Source organism: Anopheles coustani, chromosome 2, assembly GCF_943734705.1.
Source record: "Anopheles coustani chromosome 2, idAnoCousDA_361_x.2, whole genome shotgun sequence".
Taxonomy (NCBI): Eukaryota; Metazoa; Arthropoda; class Insecta; order Diptera; family Culicidae; genus Anopheles; species Anopheles coustani.
The window spans coordinates 29,699,074-29,720,632 of NC_071289.1; the positions used below are offsets into that span (position 1 = coordinate 29,699,074).

General features: G+C 44.0%; 3 protein-coding genes across 3 annotated transcripts; 1 reads left to right on the forward strand and 2 right to left on the reverse strand.

The window, feature by feature from the left end:
* Nucleotides 1-1,302: 1,302 nt before the first annotated feature.
* Nucleotides 1,303-2,515, forward strand: LOC131265458 (lipopolysaccharide-induced tumor necrosis factor-alpha factor homolog). The gene is made up of 2 exons (XM_058267723.1): nt 1,303-1,402; nt 1,941-2,515. The coding sequence occupies exons 1-2, from the start codon at nt 1,399-1,401 to the stop codon at nt 2,189-2,191; spliced, it is 255 nt and encodes an 84-aa protein (XP_058123706.1). The 5' UTR covers nt 1,303-1,398; the 3' UTR covers nt 2,192-2,515.
* Nucleotides 2,516-3,158: 643 nt separating this feature from the next.
* On the reverse strand, nt 3,159-7,783 carry LOC131263411 (lipopolysaccharide-induced tumor necrosis factor-alpha factor homolog). Its single transcript, XM_058265608.1, has 4 exons — nt 7,741-7,783; nt 6,763-7,045; nt 6,550-6,685; nt 3,159-3,755 (listed from the first exon to the last, which is right to left on the reverse strand). Exons 2-4 carry the CDS (start codon nt 6,980-6,982, stop codon nt 3,653-3,655), a joined length of 459 nt encoding a protein of 152 aa, XP_058121591.1. The 5' UTR covers nt 6,983-7,045; nt 7,741-7,783; the 3' UTR covers nt 3,159-3,652.
* A 9,423-nt stretch (nt 7,784-17,206) lies between these two features.
* Nucleotides 17,207-17,857, reverse strand: LOC131264185 (uncharacterized). The gene is made up of 2 exons (XM_058266472.1): nt 17,545-17,857; nt 17,207-17,478 (listed from the first exon to the last, which is right to left on the reverse strand). Exons 1-2 carry the CDS (start codon nt 17,855-17,857, stop codon nt 17,207-17,209), a joined length of 585 nt encoding a protein of 194 aa, XP_058122455.1.
* Between the last annotated feature and the right edge of the window lie 3,702 nt (nt 17,858-21,559).

Below are 21,559 nucleotides of genomic sequence, written 5' to 3' on the forward strand. Positions count from 1 at the left end.
ACAGTAAATTGAAAATAGATAAGCACCACTGGCCTACACGGGGCTTGTGTGAAGTGTGAGTGATTCATCCTTGATGGGTTGTATCACCCGCCACACTCATTCCCCGATAAGCGTTATCAAAAAACACTAACCCAACTGCCCTCTATTGGGACAAAATAGCACAGATTGTTGGCCCTCCATCATGGGAGATGAACGGTGATTGTAGTATTCGTCATTTCCCGGCGGCCGCGTGATTCATCATCACCTTCTTAATAACGAGATCTACGCAAGAGATATTGGCGCGGGAAGCAAATGTTTGTTTGCAAAACAGTGAAGATGAAATGCGGCCGCAGGTGTTTGTGTTGGGTTTTACTGTAGGCGTGGATTGTTTGTTTTTTGTTTTGCACATGCACACGTGTGTTTGGAGCGAGTGTGTTATATAATGGCTGTGGACGTATTAATAAAGTTTTCCGGTCAGCGATTACCTGATACGCTCTTTAAATCTTACAGATTAGATCAATCGCTGTTCAAATGGATTCAAAGTGATCTACGAAGCTGAACAAAGATACCTTATCTTAAAATGATTTGATTCATATTAAACAGCCAACGAAGCAAACACTTAAACTCATTACCAACAATTTATAAAATAAATAGGACAAAATTTAGGGGTTTCAATGTTCTAGTTTTCTTATTTCTTATTAATAGATGTTGTTGGTAAGAATCTGGCACGGTTACCATGGATAATTGTAAACTAAGGATACTTTGGCCTACTAAACTAATAAAGACAATAAGTAAAAATCAACGTGTTTATTATCTCTAGTTCAGTGCTATTCATATCGGAAGAATAATGAATTCAGAAATTTCAGAATTTTCGGAAAATTCGAAAGAATAATTCATTTCTACGAGTTGTTATATGCACGGATCAATCGATGAACCAAAATAAAAAAAACGATTTTGCATCTAGGAAGTAATTAATGTGTACTATGAATGTGTCATTTTAATCAAATTTTGATATTTTAATTTACTTAAGCACCAATACTCTTGCAATGAGACCAGAACAGTTCTAGGCTGCAGCAAACTGTCATTAATGATTCATCCACACACCACCGTACATGTAGTACACACTGGAAATGTTGTAATGCAGTATCGACCAACTCGCACCGAGCTTCAGGTGAACCGAGCCACAATCTTATCACTCTTATCAGACAGGTTCCCCCATCGACCTAGAGTACACGGCGTCGGAAATCGTTGAAGGCGACATTTCTGTGCCCTATTTTGTGGTGTATAGTAGACGTTCGGAACTCGGCTGAAGCTGGTTCGAAATAGGTATCCAGCTCAATATATCTAGTGGTCAGTGTCTGGGGATTTTCCTAGGTTAACCTTCAGCTCACAGAACTTCAACCAACAAAAAGCATCGCTATGGGTGAGTACAGCCACGAGAAGTCGGCGTCGTATAACGATCCATCGTTACTAACCCCCTTTGGACCGTGGCGCCTCCATAGCAGACCCACCGTCGTACGACCAGATCGACGGTTCAGCACCGGCCGGCCGCTATCCACACCAGCAACAACCGACAGCTGACCAATTCAAATCCGCTAACTTCCACACCCAGGAACCGCCATCGTTGCGTAAGTTCCGTTTCCATTGCGTTTCGTCTGCATCGGAGTAGCTGAAGAGGAGAAGTTCCGTTCTGTGTGTTTGTTCCGGTGGCGTCCTGTCCTTTGGTGTGGTGGCGTTCGCTAATTTCCAACTCTTCCACCCTACGACAAGTGGACGTGGAACGGCCGATCTGCTCGTACAGGCGGGTTTCCCAAAGATCTAACTATCTAACCATTAGAGACTTGTCGGTCTCCTCGTTATAGGGACTTCTTTGGACCCTGAAGAATACTCGTTTATCGGCCACAACGGTCGTGCGTTAACTGGATTACTTATTCTGTATGGTTTTAATATCCATCTTGCAGAGACGACGGTGATCATCACAAGCCCTCAAGTCGGACCGGACCCAACCACCATCAGCTGCCCTTCCTGCAGGGCCACGGTAGTGACGAGGATGGAGTATGAAACCACCACCAAGACGCACCTGTGCGCCGGCCTGCTGTGCCTGTTCCTCTGCTGGCCCTGCGCCTTCGTGCCCTACTGCTCGACAGCCTGTCGCGATGCGAACCACTACTGTCCGAACTGCGGCTCGTTCATTGGCACCTACAGGAAGTAGAAGAAGGACCAACCATCCCAGTGGTTTTGTTTGTGTTGTGTGTGTGGCTGTGTGTGCTCCGTTTTTATTTCCTGATTTGCGCTAATTGCGATAAGGGACGAACATGTAGAGGTGGCAAAAAACCCAGCACAAAATATGGTGCAAATCCGAATGAAATTGCGACAAACTTTGCCGATAAGATTGCGCGAACTGCTTATCAGTAAGGAAAGCCGGCCGATTACCGTCGCACCACGCAGATCAATAAGCAAGCGAGTGTGAACGAAACCGGTTTCCGGAATAACCAGCATGAAATTAAATTAGCATAGGAAGAATCAAATAAAAGTTTACGACTAATACAAGAAATTTGATTCAGTTTTATTATCTTTTCGGTTGAATCCGTATGTTTCGTATTGATTACTTAGAAATAAATGAAGTCACTTCAGATGTAACATTATCAACGTTTGAAATGAGAAACGAATAACATTTTTTAAAACTGTCATAAATATTAATAGATTTGTAGAAGCTTCAATAAATGCAGAATTTTACCCAAAAACATATATTTTCCATATTTTATTAATGTGATATGAATTCTTACCGATATACTAATGATTTAGTCCAGACACAAACCGCTTCGAGGAGCTTTTGTAGGGTTCCATCAATATCGATGCATAATCAATCGGTCCAACAATGTATTTAGTAAATAATATTTAAAGTAAATTGATATTTACTAAATATCAATTAAGAAAGGCGTTAACGAATGATGCTACGAATTATTGATACGGTCAACTTGGTGAAATATGACAGGCCTTCCAATATATTAATGTTTTACAGCAAGCTGAGGTAACGAAGTGAGTTATTTTAGCTATTGCCTGGATTAGTTGACATATTTGTTCGGTTCGGATACGCATCATGGCCAACCAGTAAGTCTTGGGTTGCCCTTCCCTGAAAGCAAGGAAATGGGTAACGAGGACAACGTGCCACGCAGAAATTGAATGGTTTGGTATGTAAATACATTTATTATGCAACTTTCACGCGTGATGAATGTCCATACAGTTCACTACATAATAGTAATAGTAATAACAATAATGATCGTTACCTCTCAAAAAAAGGTCCACTCTTACGCATACATACATACACGCATACACTCACAACCATATTCATTTCTCGTGCATCTCATTCACACTGGCTTTCTTTCGCTTTCTCCATCGCGTCTCCGATAACGGTAAACTCTGAACATGTACACATTGAAGGCCTCTCGGGGGTATTTTTATGGAAACCTTTCCCTACCCCTCTAAATACATGGCATCATTCATCGATGGCAGAGCGGGAGGGTAAGTAGTTACATCACAAAATGCCGGCACGAGCCGGCTGTAGTACGAATATGATCATAGTATTTTAAAACGTAATATAATAGTCTGACGATCTGCAGCTTCCGCACAAAAAAAAAAAAAAATGTAAGAAATCGGTTGCGTTGTTGGACTCCTAACCGCGGTACGTTCCGATGTAGGCACCGCAGTTCGGACAGTAGTGGTTGGCGTTCTTGCACGAGTCGATCACGTACGGGATCCAGAAGCATGGCCAGCATCTGCGGAACAAAGAATCCAAGGGAAATGGTAAATTTATGATCAATGATGTCGTCGGAGGGTACAATGTTGCGAGATCGTCCTCGTGAATGGGCGACTTATGATGCCATTGCCAGATGTCCATATGTTGATACTGCCCCATTTGGCAGCATGTTGAGCGAAGAGAGAGTTTCTTTGTTTTAGAGTCGGTACGAGTTTCATCAAGATCGTTTTGCCGACCGCTGATTGAGCGATTCGTTCGTTTTTCGTTTTATTTTCTACCCCGAGCATATTGTTGCTCCAAACATGTATTATAACCGTCACACATAAAGAATCATTCGAAAAGAATATTATCAAATGTATTCTACTGAATGTTACTCCAATATTCTTGAAGTAAACTAAAGTAATCGATGAACATTTCAGAACTTTATCCCAATTTTTAATTTTCAATTTTTCAATCCCATTTTCTTAGTAAAAGCAGAGGTATTTATAGGTAGGTCCTGCAAATATTCAATCCTAATCCATGTAGGCGGAGAAGTTTCTTCACCAAAAGTAAACATTTAGTTTGATCAACAAACATCGTTACCGGAAACTGTATGTTATTGTCTTAATGGATAGGATCAAATCTGAGAAATGAATCTTTTAAATTGGCTCTCTTTTAAAAATTCCATAAAAACATGTTTCAATGTTTGAATGCGTTTTGCAAATTGAAAAGTCCGCTCGATCGATAAAAGAACGTTTTGAAACAAACATCATATGCTAACGTGTGGCCATTAGTTGCCCACCGGTCTTGTGCCGTTAGCAACACCTAGTAATGTATTATCGGTATGGTTTTCCATTTAATAAACACAGACACAATTTGAGTTACACAGTAAAAAAAAAGAAAACCGGTGTCCAATCACATCAGCTGTCGATTTGGGCAACCTTGTGCCAACCCTTGATGACATTCGAGCCGCAGACCCATTTCCCCGCACAGCGTGTCATTTCCGCACCATAATCCATCAGCCATCCGATTAGGGGTCTTGGCGTTGTTTGGTGCAATACTGGCTGATTGATGGGGGCCATCAGGATAGACAGGCCGGGAAGTTTTTTTTCTCTCCATTTAATGAGGCTTTCCCAACCGTTGCTTTTATCCGACCCCAAACCCTCGTGTCGAACCGTTATTCGCCATTTTCCCCAACCTGGTATGGGCCATTCCATTTAACAAAGGGCCACATAAAGAATGCAACCATATGTGTCTGTGTGTGTGTGTTATCTTTTCTATCGCCTTCAACCTCGGTGGGTGATAGATAGCACGACAGCACTCAGCACGATTCCCGAATGGAAACGAATCGAATTGTAAATGGACCCGATTGTGTGGGCGATGAAGGAAGGAGGACGGTTTTCCTTTCCAACCGTCGCCGACTTATTTCCCTCGGTCGGCGGATGTTTTGCTGTGGCTGCCACTATGTAGCGCCCGTTGTATTGTTTGCATCCATTGCGATCGTCAAATAAAACACGCGCACGAATTCGATAAGATAAGATAACGGTGGCACAAAGCCATTTCTGCATGGAGATTCGCGGGAAGAAATGGAAAATTTGTTCGTTTCACAAATTGATGTAATATTTTTTAAATGCAGTCGTTGAATATTCCCGACATTTGGGACGAAAATGATGCATTCGTGGAAGATGTGTCACGGAAGTACCAAATCGGGCGTCTATTCACGACGCTGCATTTCCGTGTCGGTTTAGAACTGGCGAGTGTCACGTAATTTAAAAAAGCGTTATAACTGAAAATCCCCATGGCAGATAATGGTTAGTAATAAACAGGCTCGCACTGGCGACTCTTCCGGTTGTCGAGTGTTTCGCGTGTTATCGCTGGAAAAACTCTTAGAATCCGAACCGCAGCTCGAAAGCTGCAAATGCGCCAACAGTTCGAGTGCAAATTGCAAAACAAATGACGCACTATCGCAGACATAAAACGAAGAAGAGCAGGAACGAGGTGCTATTCGCACGAGTGAAGATGTTTATTTATCAAACCGATGGTCGTGTTGGATGTTGGGCAGGCCGTTTCTTCCTAGACCTACGTTTATGGGCCGTTCTGGTCGCTCCAAAGCGGAAAAGCCAGTTTACGCAAACACAGCCGCTCCGGTCGATCTTGTTTGCTAACGAGACGGCCATTAGAGGGATTAGTCACAGCAAGGTTTATTTTACACGTGCGTATCAAATAAAATTTCCCCAGAAAATAAACAGGTTAGAAAATTATCGTTTACCATCACTGAGGCGTTTGTATTGATATACAATTTTAATGTTTTAAATTTATCTCATTGTGTCTTCTACTTTCGTATGAAATACATTCCACCTCTATCCCTTAGAAACATTCAACTGATACAAATTGACACACACCGTTGTCTAAGTCACAAAACCCTTCGGCCAAAGAACTTGTTCGAGCTTCAGTTCATTGAGTTCCCTTCAACCGGTTTGCTGGTTGCGACCGTGACAGACGCGAGACCGGTCAGCGTTAGATCCGCCACCCCTCACAGCCCGGCACCGTTTTTTTTGCGCCATTCGGTGAAATATTTGTCAACCGAATGGCGGCCGGTTAGAACGTAAGTGTCAATAAAAATATCGACTGATCGCTGTCGAAGAATGGGGGTTGGGTTTTTTTCTCGCTTCCTGCAAGACGGTGTATTTTGTGAATCCGGTTTGTTTTTTTTGTCTTCAAACATTACCCTCTCCAAGCCGGAACTGAATGAAGTTCGATGAACTTGGGGGAAGGGATCAGAAGAGTATGGCGAGAAAATTGCACACGGGGGTCCCAAGCGGAGCAATACTTACATGAACAGACAGAGCAGTCCGGCGGCGATGTGCGTTTTGGTCGAGGTTTCGTAGTCCAGCCGGGTCACCACGTGCTTGGTGCAGGACGGGCACACCATCGAGGCCGGATCGGGACCCACCTGAGGCCGGGTGACGACTGGCGAAGGAGAGAAAAAAAATTGCTTACTCCACGAAAACCGAACCCGACAAGGGGGCAAATGGTGAGCATCTTACCTTGCACGTACGTCGTCGGAGCGACCTGTGGTGGTGGGATCACGTTGGAGTTGGCATCGTAGGGTGGCGGGGGCGCTGGATGCGCATAGTTCGGTGGCTGCGGATGAGGGTAACCGGAGGCCATCGGTGGGGGCACCTGGCCCGGGTAGGGTGCTGACTGGGGAGGGTATGGCGGCTGGGTGAGTCCCTCCGCTTCGGCACCTTTTCCACCGGAATGCATCGTGTCGACTAGGCGTGTGCGTGTGTGGCTCACTTGGAACTCACAAACAAATTATAAAATATTCTATAATCAAGAAAGAAAAGGTAAAATTTATTCAACCGTCGGTTTTTTTAACCATTGCTTAGGATCTATTTATAAAATAGAAGGATAAGTGAAAAGAGCATTTGCGGACGCCGGAAACCAAATGGGGGTTGATTTTGAGTTTTCCTCCACTTAGATTTTCCGCAGAAAACGAGAGTCTATTTTTATGCGTGTTTATGTTCGGCCTAACCAACACACTCGTCAAACACACAGGAGTTGTGCACTTAGGTGAACCGCGAAGAACAAAACACTTGTTCAAACACTTGAGATGAACGATGGAATTTCCTTTCGCATACACTCATCGGAAAGTTTAAATGACTTAAATTCATATCGTTGGTCGAAACGTTACCAACGCTAGAAAAAGGGGTTGGGCTATGGAGAATTCAATTTCAGGCTGGTGGAAAATCTAAACGAACTGTCTTTCTTGCACATGCACAACAATCGAAACTTCACAAACACACTCACAGCCACACGACCGGCCACTTTCACCACCCCCGGGTTTTTGGCGAAACGGGAAAAACTAAACGTCACGTTCCGGGTGCACCGGTTCGGTTGCCGGGCGAGGGTTCACTTTCCCTTTTCTCTGCTGTCTCTCCAACGGGGTTGTTTGAAATGCTTCGGCCGAGTTTGTGTTTGCGAGTTTTTCCATGCACCGGAGATTCAGTCACGACTCGTACCTGTTGCACTGCGAGGGTGCGCACGGGGTTGCACACTTCCGTTTTCCGTCCACTGGGCGTACTCGGCCTGTTTTTCACCCCCGGTTATCGGTAGGGAGGGTTTTTGCACACGCTAACTTTCGTCGTCTGGCGCGGTTGAATGTTCGGCGTTTACTGACGCCGCGCCGCATCCGTCGACGCTGAAGTACCTGATGTGTGGAACTTGACCACCACCACCACCAAATGGGGGGGCCGGTTGGCCGTGCGTTGGTAGTGGTGCCGGTGTCGGCTCACAATGGGGCACAGTTGGGTAGACCGCAATGGTGTGTCTTAAGATGGGAGGAATTAATTCCTATTTCTTTCACGATTTTTAGGGGTGGTTTGCCAGCTACTCTATTTTTATTTAGTTCCTTCGATGAATGATTGAAATTAGCACAAATTTAGTATAAATTTCCTCCTTAGAGATTTAATCGTTCTGGATGGAAAAGTTTTCAATTTAATCTTAAAATTTTCACAAAACAACCATAGTGTTGTAATGTAGTTTACTTGTTTCTATCGTTACTTTCATTGAATCTTAACGCACTATTTCAGACCTATCTATAAGGTTGAAAATTGCGTATCATAGGGATATATTTTAAAGAATTTTAAAATCCATTTTGAGAGATAGTTTATAACTTTATGGCGTGCTTAAGTTTAGTGTTGTAAAACTCAAATTAACACACAAAATTGACTATTTATAAATTATTTGGTCGTCGTTTGCCAAACTTCGCAATTAGAAAGAAATAGTTAGACTATATATTGTGACCGTTTTTTGAGAAAACAAACATGAGAAATATTTTTTAAGTCGCACCAAATTAGTAAAAAAAAATCAAAAAATTTTTATCATAAGTAAAAAAAACGACTCGACCCAGGGACTCCCGGTTTACCGATGGTTACTTTCATTTAACCTTCCCTCATCCGAGTGGAATAACAATGTGCCACGAATGTATAATTGTTATAGGGGTTTTGAAGTAGGAAAAAAAGGTTTGTTATCGCCAATGTACATATAATGCGGCTGTATGGTAGTGTTTGAATAAAACGACACTCGACTATTGTGGACACGGGGTGATGCAGGAGAGTCGGCTTAAAACTACACTCGAACGAAGGCTCCTCGGATGGGGGGGGTGGTTTGATAAGAAAGATAACAACTTTACACCGGGTATTAATGCACTGGGAAAACATTTCGTTCGTTGCAGTATACATGTATATAGTCATAGGAAAAACTATTTCCACTTCGTGCTAGGTTCAATGGCAACAGAAATCGATACGCCCGTGCAACGTGGCGTACCAGTCGCGCAAATTACCAGCAAACGTAATATTCGTAAAAGTCCCCTGGACGATTATTATCACTGTTTTATGCTACCGTGACATGCAAGCTATCAAACGTGGGTATGTTATTAAGGTGTGTTGTTTGGAGTGTGATTTTTTGGTTTCACACTTTGCAAAAAGCGTATGGTGTTTTAATCTATCAGCCTACTTCATTTCCGTTAAAATGATTTCATGCAAACTTTTAGAGTAGCTAGTAAAATTATAATCTGCCTCACGATTCCTAGAAGCGGTGACCAAATAAAACAAAAACATAGCTGATTATTCCAGGCAAAGCAGGCATCTAAAAAGCGGCATACCATTTGCAAAAGCTAGTCTCAGATGCTTTATCACCAGCCACAAAATGTAGCGCATCAGTTCAAGGTTCGCTGGCGTTTGGCTATGGTAGATCATAAACAATCCGCGGGCCGCGTTGTTTAGAATACACTTCCAGGGACATACCGGACCGCAAGCTATTCGTCTGCTTCATCATCGAATGCCTTATCAAGAGTGCTTATTGCTCGATGGTAGCTTAACACTACAAGCTGATAAGCCTGAGACGATGAGTGTCGTTGCCTGACGCGTGTTTCGTGATGTGAATCATTTCATTCTTTACATTTATTTTTTATTCCCATAGTGTAATAGTGTGGTAAATAAGCCTTTAGTTGACGGGACAAAATTCACCGTATAGAGTTTTGATTCAGAATGCCGACGCTTGCACTTCGGCTGTTTCATCAACACTAGAGAACACGTGCATCGAGTGGCCTTACATTGACGTCAGTGTTAGAGGAAGAAGAAGTGATAGAAAGAAGAGAGAGGAGAGGGGCCTTTCAAGTACGGCCCCGTCTCGCGCCATTGCCCATCCATCAAGCAGCTTCGATCTCATTACTCATTTCACTCTACTTACTTGGTGGACGTAGGGAAAATGTTAGGGCTATCCCTTGGGAGGGCCATCATTCAGCACCATTTTTTTGTCCCGTTTTCAATCCACAAGATGATATTTTTATTTTTACGATCGCTTGGCTCGATTTGTGTGCGTCATAAAAGCTGGTTGATCGTGATCCGTCCATTCTTGTTTGGAGTCGTTTTTTTTGCTCCCCAACCCAAAATCAAACACGGTAATTCGGTATGAAATAATGGTAATTTTTTATGCTCTTTGGTGTTTTGGTGGTTTTTATTTCCTGCAACACCGCCACTTGCATTGTGTTGTCTGGTTTTATTTCGTTCTGTTCAGTACTTATTTACCTCTTCTAAACAAGTGCCCTTTGACGAGTCAAGGGCATTTGAGAATTGTTTTGGCGTTTTGCTGGTAATTGAAACGGATTTTACCACTTTGTATTATACTATTAAAACATGCCAAATTTTAATGTAGTCATCAAGTGGTTAAACCTCCATGAAATTGTGTCCCTCAAATGGGGTAATTTAATTGTGGGCCTTTTAAAAATCATTTTAGCAAAAGGAAACGGTTTTTTTTCAGAACCCTGCTTGCTAAATGTTGAAATTTGTTTGGATCAGCAAAAAATATGGTTATAATCTCAACAATTTTCTCATTTTATTACGTGCGCGCTAGACGTATTTGCTGACGCGGCCAAAGGGATAAACGCTGGTTGGATAAGCTTCGTCAAAAAGAGCCCCCGTTAGACACTACTTCTAGACATATTCTTTCCTCTTCTTCTACCGTTAAATACGTCAGAAGCCTGTAGCTAATGACGATTAGATTAGCCGAGATTGGTGCACCCTAACCAGCGCCTCGAGGCCTCAATCCGATAAGTAGATTGATGCCACTCACGACGCTGACCGTGGCGATCGTTACGGGCAGTCGAATTGATCTTGACGCCGCTGCATCGTGTTGCATAATCGGTTGCATCGGTCGTACGTGCTAGCGAGCTGCATCTGGCCGAGGTCAGCAGATTGTCAACAGCTGCGCCGTAGCGCGTTTGCATAGGCCAGTGGAAAGAAAAGGAAACCACCAGTGAAGCCATCGGTCAATACTCCATCTCTCCGGTACCCCTCGCAAATACGGCAACTGGTTGGATTCTGTAACGGGTTTCCGAGCGGTGGTTTTGCTCGCAAGACAAGACCGGTTTTCCCGGTCGCTCCAAAAACGGCGGGGCAACGTGCACTTGCACTTTCGTTTTCAACGGTGCCGGTGTTGAGGGTCGTATAGTGGTTTTCGCACAAGAGAAGTAACCAACCGATATGCGACACGGCCAGTAACATACCGTCTTCTAATGAGTTGATGCTAGTTTATTTATTCTAGACGCTAAGTATGTAGAATGAGATGAAACTAATTGTCGATAAATCAAGTTAAAAATAGCTAGAATTAAAAACAAAAGTCACCAGGTTAACGAGCTAAAAATATAAATATGCACATACCTCGTCGTCGTTTATAATTTTTTTTGTCCTCTTTCCCAGCTCTTTCGCGACTAAACTGCAATGTATCAACCGACGATAGTCTGAGTTAAATTATCGGTTCGTTTCGTTCGGTGACGTTGAAGTCTCTCGGGCTAGTAAAGCCTGCGTGGCTGTGTGCGTCCCTTTTCCGACGGGGTCCACGATGGATTACGCTTTGCACACGAGCAATGACCAGCCTTGGGCCGAATTATGGTTAGATCTAGTTCGTGATTTAAGGAAAGCAAAGAACTTGCCGGACCGTCGGTGATCGGATTGCATGAGCGATTTTCGATTTTCCCACACACTCTATCGCAAACCGGCAAATCGTGGGGCAGCCCGTCAAACGCATGCGATAATTTTGAGTGCACTAGAATTATGTACCGTAGTCGTATGTGCGATTTTAATGTGCAATGCGATGAGAAACGAGTGAGAAACGGCGACTGAGTAAGATCAATTGATTTCAGAGATGTTTGTGTTTGTATAACACAATCTTCAAATCGGTGTTCGCTTTGATTTCATTAAATCTATATTTATTAGTTCCTCTCCGAGACTCGTTGCGATCGGACGCACTTTTACCAAAACAGAGTGTTAAAAAAAGTGCAAAAGCAAGCCACATCATGGCTGCTTCGAGAAGCACCCTGCGGGTGGATTTCTCGAAGCTCCCCAAAAGGCCGTCCTTGATGGAGGCCACAACCCTCGCCATGACCAAGCTGCTTCTAAGCAGCTCTTCAATCGTTTCAATCCGGACGAAGCCGGCATCCCACTTCCTTCACATCCGAGTGAAGGACCAGAGCCTTGCTCTAAGAACCGTCGAGGAGAACGACGGCAAGCATTCTCTCGAATGCGACAGGAAGAAATTCCCGATCCCGATCGTAATGGTCGACAATTCCGTGGTCATCAAAATCCACGACCTGTCCGAGGACATCACGGACAGATGCATTACGGATTTCTTTGCTCGCTACGGAGAAGTCCGGTCAATCCGAGCCGGAGTATGGGCGAAGCCATACCCGTGTGCCGGAATCCCTGACGGATACCGCTACGTCACAGCGGTCTTGTCTAAGCCGGTGCCGTCATACGTCTCGATTGGAGGGGAAGAGACGCTGATAACATACCGGGGACAGCAGCAAACGTGTCGAACATGCCGTCTTGCTGCACACCATGGGATGACCTGCACCCAAGGCAGGAAACTGGTGGCTCAGAAGACGAGCGTCAACGAGAGGCTGTCGTATGCCTCAGCGGTGCAGAATGGCACCGAAAACCCTGCTCCAGCAACAGTCCCCCGGGCGAGCACACAAACCGTCCGTGCACCGACCGACCCGGTGAGCACACCGACCGTTCCGGCAAGCACAATGCTCATCCCATCGAGCACACCGATCATCCCGGCGCCCGCATCGACCGTCCCGGAGAGCGCACCGGCCGTCCGCGCACCGACAGTCCCGACGAGCACATCGACCGTCGCGGCGAGCACATCGACCGTCGCGGCGAGCGCACCGGCCGGTGCTTCGAGTCTGACAATAGGCGCACCAGCAACGATCATCCCGATGCAGGCCACTAGCGTTGCGGCTAGTACACGGACCGTCCCGGCAGTAGCATCTTTCATCCGGGCAAGTGCGTTGACCGTACCGGCAGCATCGACCAGCACCAAGATGGACAACGCCGGACTTCAGGTGGACGCCGATGCCTCATCGACGTTCAAAGCCCCTCGTGTCCCTTCACCTTCCGCTACACCTTCATCCCTTTCCTGGCAAACAGTGGCAGGTAAGAGAAAGACGGACGAACAGACGGACAGCGACGTGTCGTGCAAGTCTGGGGAGGAACCGATCAAGCGTAAGCCAGGTCGTCCTCCCAAAAAGACCAATGCCACGGCAGCGAAACCGACTGGGGTAATGGAAGTGGACGCATAGTAGTTTGGTGGAAATGGATGAGTTGATGACATCAGTGACGATCGCATCGATAAACATCAATGCGATATCCAATTCCACCAAACTAGATGCACTACGAACTTTCATACGTACTCTTGACACAGACATAATCTTCCTACAAGAAGTTTCTGTCAAAGACTTAGTGCTCCCTGGGTACAATGTTGTAACAAACATTGACCACACAAGGAGAGGTACAGCGATCGCCTTGCGGGTGAACCTAAAATTTTCTCACGTCGAGCGTAGCTTGGACTCACGACTAATCTGCGTCCGGCTTGAGAATTCTTCCACGCTATGCAACATTTACGCTCCTTCGGGAAGTCAAAACAGAGCTGAGCGGGAACTCTTTTTCAACCGCTCGTTGGCGTACTACCTGCGGAATGCACCGGGACCGGTCATCCTTGCAGGGGACTTCAACTGCGTGCTGAAGTCCAAGGACGCCACGGGTATGGGGAATACGAGTCTCACTTTGCAAAACTTTGTTGACAGTATGCAGTTGTGTGACAGCTGGGAGGCTCTCAAAGGAAACTTTGTAGAGTTCTCTCACATCACACGTGGTTCGGGCTCTCGCATCGATCGCTGCTACGTCTCTAAGGACATGAAGGATCAACTGCGTGCAACAGACATGCACGTATTGTCTTTCTCGGACCATAAGGCGCTCACGGTGCGCATCTGCCTTCCAAACATACCTCGCATGCGGCAAAATGGATACTGGCAACTTCGGCCACATATCTTGACAGCCGAAAACATGGAGGAGTTTAGATGTAAGTGGAACTATTGGACAAAACAGCGAAGGAGCTTTGGCTCCTGGATGGAATGGTGGATTCATTTCGCCAAACCAAAAATAAAATCGTTCTTCCGATGGAAAACGAATGAAAAATACTCCATGTTCCGCTTGCAGCATAACATTCTCTATGCGAAGTTAGAGTCCTCATACGGTCGGTATCTTTCCAATCCGATCGAGTTGGTCAATATCAACCGTATAAAAGGAGAAATGCTACTCCTTCAGAGGCGTTTCTCTGAGGACTTTACACGGATTAACGAAACAAGGGTGTGTGGGGAAAACCTCTCCACCTTTCAGCTTGAGAAACGAAGGCGGGAGCGCACCGTGATCACCAGACTTACGTGTGACAACAACGTTGTTTTGGACTCTCCTAAACAACTGACAGACTATATACATACGTACTACAGGGAGTTATACACCGACGAGACAACAAACGTTGACGATACTTTTGCCTGTCATCGTGTAATCCCCGAAGATTGCGAAATCAACAACGATTGCATGGATGAGATCACCTACGGTGATGTCCTTCATGCAATTGAAAAATCGAAACCTCGAAAGTCTCCTGGGCCGGATGGAATTCCGATTGAATTTTATCAGCGAACGTTTGGGATAATTTGGAGAGAAATCATATTGATTCTCAACGATGCTCTCAACGGTCGTTTCCCGGCGGCCTTTGTCGATGGGGTCATAGTGCTTGCGAGGAAAAGGGGAGATGGGTGCACACTATCTTCGTACCGTCCGATCTCTCTGCTTAACACTGACTACAAGCTGCTTTCCAGAATTCTGAAGCAGCGGCTCGAGAAGATTATTGCTAGGTGGCAAATCATTTCACCGTCGCAGAAGTGTAGCAATAAACCCTGCAATATCTTCCAAGCTGTGCTCTCTGTTAAGGAGAGAATATTCGAACTCAAACGGAAAAAGAAGTGTGCAAAACTCGTCTCTTTCGATCTCTCGCAGGCGTTTGACCGTGTTGACAGGGGCTTCCTGTTTGGAACGATGGATTCATTAGGGTTTAATCCCGCATTAGTGCGGCTTTTGAGGAAAATTGGTGAGCAATCTTCGTCCCGTGTCATTGTAAATGGATCCCTATCACCTGCCTTTCCCATCCAACGTTCCGTGCGACAAGGAGATCCCTTGTCAATGCACCTGTTCATCCTCTACCTTCACCCCCTCATCAAGAGACTCGAAGATATATGCTGCGATCAGGACGACCTGATCAACGCGTATGCTGACGACGTCTCCGTGGTGAGTACTTCCCCTTCCACAATCGAGCGGGTGAGAGCAGCAATTGAGGCCTTTGGAGTCACTTCTGGAGCGAGGTTAAACGTCCTTAAAACCACGGCTCTGGACATCGGAATGGTGACAACCGAGAACAGAATCAACCTGCCATGGCTGCACACCGTAGAACGGCTCCGTTTACTTGGAATTCTGTTCTCTAACAGTATCCGGGAAACAGCGGGCCACAATTGGGATACTGTTATCAATCACTTTCGTCAGTTGGTATGGCTGCACAGGGTGAGAGATCTAAACCTGCTGCAAAAGGTAACGCTGCTCAACTCATTCTTGCTCCCTAAGCTATGGTTTGTTGCGTCAGTCTGTGGCCCTCGCGCAATGGACATAGCCAAGGTGACAAGTTTGATCGGGTCTCTCCTCTGGAACGGATCTGGGGGTATACGTGTCTCGCTCCAGCAGCTGGCCCTGCCACGAGACCGTGGTGGCTTAAACCTACACATCCCAGCCGTGATGACAGCAGCCCTACTCACAAACCGCTATGTTGCAGAACATCAGAGCCTCTCATTTGGAGCCCAACACATCTTGTGTGCGGGAAACCCCCCAGATATTACATTGATACCGTCTACGTATCCGTGCCTTCGCAGTGTTGTCCAGCAACTGGCGTACACTCCATGTACGGTAAAAACACAGCTATCCACCAAGGCCCTCCGCAGGTTGCAAGTGAACAGACTACCCCCAGCCAAGATTCAGTCCCATCCGAAGGCAACCTGGAAAAAGGTGTGGAACAACATCCACCGAAGCAAACTAACAGCGGAGCAAAGATCCACCTTATATTTGCTTGCGAATGGCAAGATCCCGCACGGAGAGCTGCTTATGCGTATGGGACGCACGCCTTCGGCTTCCTGCATGTTCTGTGTTGAGTGTGACACCCTGGAACACATGTTCACCTCCTGCACTCGCGTTATTGCCGCCTGGGACCTGCTGCAGCAGTGCATCAGGAATGAAGCTCCAGGGTGTCAGTCGTCCTTCGAGTGTCTCCGATTCCCAGTGCTTGGGAATATAAGCATTGCGCAGCGGAAGGTTGTCCTTCGTTTGTTTGCAAACTACATCATCCACATCATTGGAAACAATGATGCTGCGATCGATGTAAATGTCCTTAAGTGTGCACTGTATTTGTGATTATAGAGTATAAGAAAGTTTTGTTTGTACACCTTATCTATTTATAAAATAAATAGTTTATATTTTACAAAAAAAAAAAAAAAGTTCTCATTAGATTAACGATATCGGATGACCGGATAGTGATAAAATTTTACATTTTAACTTCATCTAGGTATTTAAAAACTCCTACAAGAAACTTGACTTCGACTAAAAAAACATAAAAACAAATTACATCTCTTAACATTTGTTAATGATGTTAAACAATAAGAGTTGTTTTTTATATTTGGTTTAGGCTATATTTTTAAATTAAAAATCGGTATAAAAACCTCGATTTTTTATTGATTTAAATCGTTTGGCCTAGTTACTAAACTCTAGTATAAAGGTTATGATGCGAAAATACCGGTGCAATTCAAACAATGTATACAAAGGATGAAATAGGTCTAGTTGATTTGATTAATAACATTTGTTTCTTCAAATTAGTGCTTATCTATGCAAAGACCAAAATACTAAAGTGACTAAGCAGCACAACTGCCACATTTTCAATTCTTAAAATTTTAGTTTCCCCAAAGTTCCGAAAGATGGCGCTAGTACTCCCTAGATACAAACCAATCAAATTTAAACCTGTGCTTCCGTTACACTGTTATACGCCGGTGGATTAATTCGTTCGTGGACGAGATTTTTCATCCAGACAGTCTCGGCGGGCATCGTACAGGCCAAGATAGGCGTGACAGTTGGCGCAGTGCAGATGGTGCTTGGTCGGTCTGTTGAAGAGACAGGGCAGAAAGCACAACGGCCAGCAGGACAGGACGCAGGCAGCCGCGAAGGCGCTGTGCGAAACGCGTGAAGTGGCCATGCGAACGGTGGGAAAGAAGCGTCCATTGCAGTTCCGGCAGTGCACTCGAAACCGGGCCGGATGCCATTCCGCTACTGAAAGGAAATAATGTTTGATAGGTTGGAGAACTAAAGGAGCTTCACGAAGAACGTTTTACCTACCAGTTGTTTTGTAGACAACTTTTCTTTCCTGTCGTTGATGAACTTTTGCATTCGTTTGATGAACCGTCGCCGTTACTTCACCGAAACTGTCAACATTGGTGGATTTTGCGTTCGGGGATTCCGTAGTATTTGTTTTTTTCGGACCAGCACTCTGAATGTTTCTCTGTGGCATCATGTCCCGTGAGAATATCTTAGGATAGCCGAAAACCTCCTCTGGATGTTTGCAGCGCAGATGTTGTATCAATGTTCCACTATTCGATGCACAGTATGGTAACTTTTCATGACACAGAACACAGGTCGCAATTAGGCTCATAATCTGCTTTCTTTACATCTTCCGTCGTGAGTGCTTCCTTTCAGACTTTGACATCTTAGTAGCGGAAGAATTATTTTTGCGGTTGCTATGATTCCAACTGAAGTAATGATGCGAGCTCTAATTGGCATTTTTGGGATGGGATGCGACCGTTTGAAAAGCAACTGCAAAGGGCTACGATTTTGCATTCATTAGTGCGAAAACGATACCTTAAATATTAATTTCCCGGCCATGTTTCAGGGAATAATTATCTTCATGCTTACCTTAACTCATTATTTTACCGCACGAGCTCAATCAATCGGATATACAACTATGCTATCGCTGCCAGTATGGGTTCTGTTTTCGATAACACGATTTTTATTATCCAACGTTTGCGGAACATTTTACTAACATTTTCTTTAATCTTTCCTTCAGAGGGTGCGTTTTTTTTTCGACGACATTGAAGAGCTTTGAATTTCAGCTCCCCAGCCACTCGTGGAAATGCAATTTGCAAATGCGATTCTGATCTCAGTTCCTCTCAACTACAAATGAAATTTACCTTTCGTTTTCACTTTCCCGTCTTCTAAACTATCTTTACAATCTTTAACAATTTTCCCTCAGTGCCAACGGCCAATCACGGACCCTCTGTTTGTTGTTATTTTAAATTAGTTTGCTTCCCTAGTGCTTCATTGTTTTTTTTAAAGCAACTGCTAAAAAATATAACACACATTCGCCCGTTCCGCACACAAATGTACTTGTCGTACTTACTCCAATGTTTTCCCCTTGCTGTACCTCCGCACATAGTTGTGTAGCATAGTAGTATGCTGCTACTCTTGTGTGTAAATTCTTACGCATTAAATTATCCTAACAGTAATTGTTACCCTTCGACCACGCGCCGGTGCCACCGCACAGATGGCCCACCGAAGTACACACACATTCATCTACACATTTCGTTTAGGATGTTTGCTGCTGTTTGGTGAAAAATGTACATGAGATTTCTGTTTTATGCTGCTTACTTCAAGCGAAGGGTTTCGTTAAGTAGTCGCTTCCTTAGTAACTAGTATCGTTTAAGACGTTTTGGCTTCTCTTTTAAATTATTCACCCCATTAGAGCTGTTGAAAACGGAAACCTTTCGAAACATTTACCGGCTGATGAAATCCTTTTTTTTAGAAAAAGGTTATTTATATTTGCTTGTAGGAATGCGCGTGTTTTTGTTCATTTTCAATAGAATTAATTTCATTTTAACAAAAAATCGAAACCATATCCATTACAATAGAACGTTTTGAAGTGTTTCATAAACCCTTAGGATGGAAATGGTACGTTGGAGTAGTTAGATACCTTTTGTCAACTTTATATTGTTTATAACTCACCTCTCCGTATCGCGATTATTACCGTTGGGCTTAAGTTTAAGTTTAGGAAAAGTGTTGGTTGTTGTCTTAGTGATAGGTTAACGAGTTACTTTCGTTAGTAGACGCTAGTGTTGTTTCATGTTTTAATTTCTTTTTTGTTTTGCACTGGATATAGGCTTATCCGTTAAACGTTGGTCACCGACTCTAATGCGGTACATTTGAAGGTGCGGTATGAAGGTTTTGTGCCTTTCTTTGCCTTCGTTGAATTCCTTTAGTGAACCCCTTTTCGTAATGTCTCAGAAAGGTTAGCTTTGACTCAAACCTTAGATGTAGGTTATAGTATTTGATAGGATAACATTCAAAATCGGGTCCTGGACGTAAATTGTCCCAAACTAATTAAGCCTATTGTTGTGGGAATAAAAACAAACTTAATGTCCTGAAAATAATTAGACAACACCTATCGATTGCATTTGAATTTTTGTTCGCTACACTGCACCACTAACAGATATGTCCTTCAACGCTTGGATTAAAACCTTCGGTGAAACATAGAGAAAGAAAATATGTTCTACCACGCAGACAAAAGAAACTATCTAGTACACAACATTGCCCGGTGCTGCAGTTACAAAAGAATATTTAAAAAATGTGATGAAAAAGGAGAGGGTTGAAAACGTAAAGGAAAAGGCAAGTAGAAACTCACGTCGAGGTTGTAAAGCTAAATCCGTCGTTTATCCCAAGGAAAACTAATCTATCATCCCTAGGGAAATGGCATTCACCTTCGCCATCGTCGTTCTTACAACTAAAAACTACAACAGCAATCACCATTCGTTTCACTCCCGCGCTCATATGATTCGTGGAAAACCCACAATAATAGAAAAAATTGACCAATCGAGAGGAAATACCGTTGCTCCGAATGTGCTTACCTTTCCAGAGGATGCTATTCAGCGGATTCTTATTGTTGATGATTGCAAAGTAGGCTACGAGATTTTAATCATCTTCCAACGTCAATCGTTGACGTCACTTTTCCGAAGCATTCCGCATTGCCAGCGGTGATAAGGCATTTATTATTAAAATTTTGCATTCGCCAAAAGTTTCCATTTCCCTGCGAAAAGGGTAGGATGGGGGCCCGCGTGTCGTGTAGGCGAAGCAGTGGGTGGGGTGTTGGAAGGTCAATGAAAAAGCCATGAAGATGAAAAAATGTACAACTCATCACCCCGGGAGAGCCTTTGGCGAGCCGGATTTACATCGGCTTCGATTTCCACCGTGGGCTCCATTGTTGGGCTTTTGTTGAAATGTTTCTGCACCATCATCTTCTTATGTTCATCCGTGTTACGTGAATTTTGGTACTTTTGCAAGAGAAAAAGGAACACGAAATGCGGTAAAAATAGATTCCCAGGAGTTGTTATGTAAACCCGAGAAGGCTCAACCATTTTCTTACGGAACCTTAAGTCAAATCCGGTGTCAAACCTTTGCCCGATTGTTCATCACTTTCCGAAGATCGACTTCGTCCCCCATCACAACCGATTATGACGTATTAGAAAATGGTTACCAATTGATTTTATGTAACATGGTTCGTCGAAAAGGGAGCCCTTCGGGAAAGGTTCTTTCCTCACAAGGGAATTTGCTTTTCACTTGAAACTTTCTTTTTTTCCACTAGAAACGGTATCAGTTTTATCCTTTCTGTTTATCACAACGTGTTTCCACGCGAACACTAGCACCCCCACGTGATTGCTGTTGCTAGGTTACTAACAACTATCCACCATCGACGGCCGTTAGACAGCGTTCAGTGGAGCGTCTTTTTATAACGTCTTTCAACTTGAGTTTGTTTGTTGTTTTTTCTTACAGTGTTTTGTGTGAGTGTTTTTGAGAGAAATGTTGCATCACCTCGAGTGTAAAAGTTTTCTCACTAGCTTAGTATTAGGGCTAATCGAACTAGAACAACTGGTAATATGTGAAGATTTGCCAGGGAAAGAGAGCGTGACAGGTTATCAAACGATATTTGTTGTAGGTCGAATGTTGTAAAGGTCAAGGTCAAGATACATAATGCATTTTTAAAAACGGTTGTACAATAATGTAATATTTTGCTATTGCATGCTGTGGTTGATAACAATTAAATGTTTCTAGAAAATTCCGCTTCGGCAAAACTCCGTCAAAAGACAAATGTACAGTTGTCCATCAGGTGTTGACGTTTGCCTACTCCTAACAAAGACGGTCGTATCTTTCCGTGCATCTCTTTCCCTTTAATAGTCTATGCATCAACGTTTTGCTTTTTAGTTTAACAGTTTTTGTTTAATCTGTCCTTGACTGTTAAACAGTTAAGTTGTATCCTACAGTTACTGCGCTTCTTCTTTAAGATTTTTATTATGCTCTTTAATTTGTT